The sequence below is a fragment of the Cariama cristata genome, unplaced genomic scaffold, assembly GCF_000690535.1.
Source record: "Cariama cristata isolate BGI_N322 unplaced genomic scaffold, ASM69053v1 scaffold14479, whole genome shotgun sequence".
NCBI lineage: Eukaryota > Metazoa > Chordata > Aves > Cariamiformes > Cariamidae > Cariama > Cariama cristata.
The window spans coordinates 1-4,478 of record NW_009636419.1 but is presented as its reverse complement, the minus strand read 5'-3'; the positions used below and the strand labels follow the sequence as shown (position 1 = coordinate 4,478).

Below are 4,478 nucleotides of genomic sequence, written 5' to 3'. Positions count from 1 at the left end.
CTCACATTACACTGTAATTGTTAGAAAACCCACTCGTGTCCTTGTGTGCAGAGCAGCTCTGGCTCCCTGCGAATGCATTCAAGCACGTAAACAAATGAGACTGTTGTTAAAGTGGAAGGCTGTTAAAGTGCTCCTTCTGTGTTTCTATTTTAAGTATGGTGGGAAAGCAGGAAACTTCCACAGAGGGTTTTACTTCATGTGGCATTAGGGAAGTAATGTGGTTAAGTGTTTGACATATTGTTTGGCAAAGTGGAATTATTGTAGCTGCATGAATTCGCTGGGATTCAGTTCTAAATCTATTTAGCTTTTCTTCATAGCTTTTTAAAAACAATTTCTTAATGAAAACTAACAGATGTTAAAAGTCTTATAAGTGACACGTAAGATTCTCGCAAGGTGGAAACCGTCAGTGTTTCCGTAATGACTGGTGTCCTTTGTTGTCATTTAAAGTGAGATTTCTGGAAAACATGTGGTTGCAGAATTGTATCTTTTATCTTTCCCTTTTTCATAATGAAAAAACTTATCTAGTGCTTTTTGTTATAGAGAAAAGAATTTTGAGTTACTCTGTGTTCCTGAGTTTGTGGATTGTTTGGAACGATGGAAATAAAGTGAATTGTGCAATTTTATTTTTTTTTTTTTTCCTCCTAGACTTATGAAGTCTGAGTTTTGGCAAACTTGCCAATTTGAATGACTTGGTTTACATACACTTGTTTTTACATTCTCAACTGACTCCCTCTGCCTCATGAAAGTCTCATAGTGCCAATGATCCCTTGATTGCCTACAGTATCTTCAGCCTGTCATCTCTTCTCGACTTTGTCCTCTTCCTCAAAGTTAAAAATGAATAGCCATGAGATACTGTGACCTATAAAATAAAATAGAGGCCATTAAGTTCTGGTAATTGTGGTGTTTGCTTAGGACTGCTGTGGCTGCATTTAAAACTTACATTGTAATGGTAATACTTGCCCCTTTTATGTACCAGCTTAACATGTTTGGACTTTCGAGGCAGGATCTGTGATCTTATTTCAATTGCAGAGATAATAACTGACATTTTAAATAACAAACCACTTTGAAAGAGTTGTCCATAAGTTAATCGGTCTTGGGACCATGCCTGTGAACTATGTGATAAGGATAATAATATTGAAGAATTGCTACAGTTGTACACTTTCTGGGATTGTAGGGTTTTACAGTTCTTCCTCTGAGTTTAGTTCTATATCAAGTTTTAAGACTGTGGCTATAGTAGTTGATTGTCTGACAGTACTTAGGAGTCAGAGTAATGTCTTCAGTTGTGTTGTTATATATTGATTTCCCATTTTTGTTTAAGTCTCTCTGTGCTATAAGGAACTTTTTTTTTTTTTCCCCTCCACTGTCTAGGTATCCTTTTGTAGTCATCAAGCCAAAGGCATGAACAGATTAAACACGATCATGTGCTGATTTGTAAGATGCCGAATGCAATGAAAGGGAAAAGGAAAGGATACTCTCCTAGGGAAAAGGCTTGAGAAAATTAAAAACAAATGGATTTGAACTGTTATCATTTTGCAGCAAGCAGAATAACCACCAGTTCTTAATGTTTTGATAGTGGTGTGCAGATGGCACAGAATATATTTCCACAAAACAAATTTTGGTAGTTATGGTCACATCAACATTTTTCCAAAAGAAGCAACGAGAGGTGTGAATAGTACCAAACTCAGTCTTCTGAGTTGCACCATAGACAACTATTGTGGTGTTACATACTTTCACATTGTGTACTACTGTTTATCTGTAGGCATTAATTTATATCAGTTTAATGGATGCAGGACTCTGAACTTTCTCAGAGCTCTAGGTTTTTAAAGTTGAGTTAATGTTGATTAGTCAAAGAATGAAGAGTGAAAAAAAATAATTTGAATTAAAAGAAAGACAGACAGGTTCATATTCTAACATTATTTTGTATATATGCTGCTACGGTGTGTGTGGCAAAGGCATAAGGTTATTAGGCACTGAACTCAGGTACAATAGCCGTTGGTCATCTAACCCCCTTACTCTCCTTAGGAGAATTCAAACTCTGATATTTAGGCCTAGAGCCATCTCACTTGCGTCCATTTTACCAAACTCTCCCTTTCTGAAAGGAATCTGATCTAAACTGCTCATGTGGATTTGCTCTTTAGTTAGTGGTGGGATGAAGACGCTTTCAGATCTTTTAGGTCCTGATTTCATAATTTGTCTTAAGGACAAAACACTGACTAAAAATGCTTCGTTTTCCTCTCTGCACTGAGAGTACAGGGGTCCTGAAATGCCTGGCGCTCAGCAGGTAAAGCAGAGGCACAAATTCCCCTACAGAAAACAGTGCTGTGACCATATACAGAGTCTCAGTGTTACCACTGTTTAACATGTTTTGCCTTTCTTTTTCTTCTACAGGTCCACGAAGGATTCTTGGAAAACAAGTCTGCTCCCACAAATGTCAGTGCCACCAGCAGTTCTTCTGAGAAAAGGAGTACTGATTTACGAGTATACATGCTGTGTTTCCTGCCATTCATGATCCTCCTGGTCTTTATTCGTGACCTTAAGAGCCTGTCCTTGCTTTCATTTCTTGCCAATCTGTCCATGGCTGTCAGCCTGGTGATCATTTACCAGTATATTGTTAGAGTGAGTATAAAAGATATTTATCTTGTTTTTCAGTATGGCAAGTTGTGTTTGTTGCATGTGGCACTTGGTCTTTGATATATCTATACTGACTGACAATTTCTGAAAGGCAAAATTATCTTATATCTTATTGAGGCATCTTAATTTAAGGAGGTGTCTTAGTACTTGAGACATGTACTGGATCCAGTACTTTTACAGTACTTTTGAAAGAAAGGATGATATTGCTGCACTTAAGATAATAAAAGTTATGTATTGTATCGACTTGGAGTCCTTGAGTGGAAGAATATATGAATTTTTATGGGTTGCACACAGAACTTGCAAGATTTTAATCTGTGTTCAATTTTTTTTTTTTTGCAAGAGAAGAACAGTTTCAACAGCAACATTTATTTTTAGTGTTTCTCCAGTACAATCAGGAAACATTTAAGACTTACCCTTTAAGAATACATATTGCAGACTTCCATCTCCTGAGAAGTTGAATAGTTGCTGCGTTTTCTGGGTTGCTACTGTTTTTCATATTAGGAGGCATTTCTTAATAGAAGAAATTAAACTGATGGCTGAAAAAAAAAAATCACTTCTAGAAACCTCTACATTTTCCTTTCTTACGATTTTTGAAAAGTGGTAAACGGTAGAAACTGTTGCGCACGTGGTGTAGATAAGTGGTGAGTGCCACTGTTGTTTGAGAAAGCTTTCACATGAGTGTTATGAAATGAGTGGGAAGCAGAGGATGGGGAGGAAGGCAGAAGAGTCAGTGAGAGGTATTGACTGGGTGAGGAGGCAGGAGAAGTTATATAAAGAGATTAGGGGAAGATAGAGAGTAATTAATTGTTCTGCAGGAATTCAGCTTCTGTTAAAAAGATTTTATTTTACTGTCCCTTATGGTTATGAAGAATACCTGTGCAGTATGACAGCAGATTAGAAAATGCAGTACTCTGAGAATAGTGTAAGTTTGCATAAGATTAAGTTTGAGGTGTGAGTTTTCTCTTTTGTTTTATTTGATGCTCGCTCATATGCATCAGTGTGGTACTTTAAATGTGAAAATTTCTAGTGTCAGTAACGCAAACCTAGAATAAGTATATCTGCAAGTGTCTGTGTATGGGTGGGAAGGTGGCTATAAATGTGTATAAAGGACCAAATCTGGGAGGAAAACCAGGGATTGTAAATAGCAATGTATACGCCACTGTGAACATGTACTGAGTTTTCTTTCCTGTAGCGTAACACGTCAGTCAAAATCGTGGGAACAGCTAATGCGCTTTACATAGCACTGTTTTGCTTTGTTTTCTTCAGGATATAGCAGATCCTCGAAAACTGCCTCCTGTGGTTGGCTGGAAGAAATACCCATTGTTTTTTGGGACTGCAATATTTGCTTTTGAAGGAATTGGTGTGGTAAGTGCTTTTTACTGACTCTTCAAAAATGCCTGGATCCATACTAGATGATGGGATACAGGCAGTTTTACTCCTGTTATTACTGTGTTGGTTTTGTTGAAGCACTAATCTCCCGTATTGATAGAAGGGTTAATTTATCTTGCCAAATAAGGCAAAAGCTGAGGACACAACATCCCCATCAAAGGGGAGTTTGGCGAATACTGATAGCTACTTGGACACTTAGCACCTTCCCAAATCACCAAAATGCCTTTAGTTCTAAGTAGATTGAGACAATAGTGTAATAATAACGAGTATCATAATATGCTATATAATAATATACTCAGCTAGTAATGTGATGATACTATAATTATAATGATTCAGCAGCTCAGTTTTAGGTGATGAGTGTGTAAAAACAGAAACATATTCAGCCTCCTTTTCCTGTGGGATCACAGAGGACAAAGTGATTTGTTAGAAACGTGTCCTGGTTTGGCTAAAACAGGGCT

At 37.3% G+C, this 4,478-nt stretch overlaps 1 protein-coding gene across 1 annotated transcript in view; it reads left to right on the top strand.

The window, feature by feature from the left end:
* SLC36A4 (solute carrier family 36 (proton/amino acid symporter), member 4) overlaps positions 1 to 3,996 on the top strand; it is a gene marked incomplete at both ends in the record, with an annotated part of 19,209 nt that extends 15,213 nt beyond the window's left edge. The window contains 2 exons of the mRNA XM_009707912.1: positions 2,389 to 2,616; positions 3,898 to 3,996. Of these exons, the coding sequence (XP_009706214.1) occupies positions 2,389 to 2,616; positions 3,898 to 3,996 (327 nt within the window). The remainder of the gene's footprint in view (positions 1 to 2,388; positions 2,617 to 3,897) is intronic.
* Between the last annotated feature and the right edge of the window lie 482 nt (positions 3,997 to 4,478).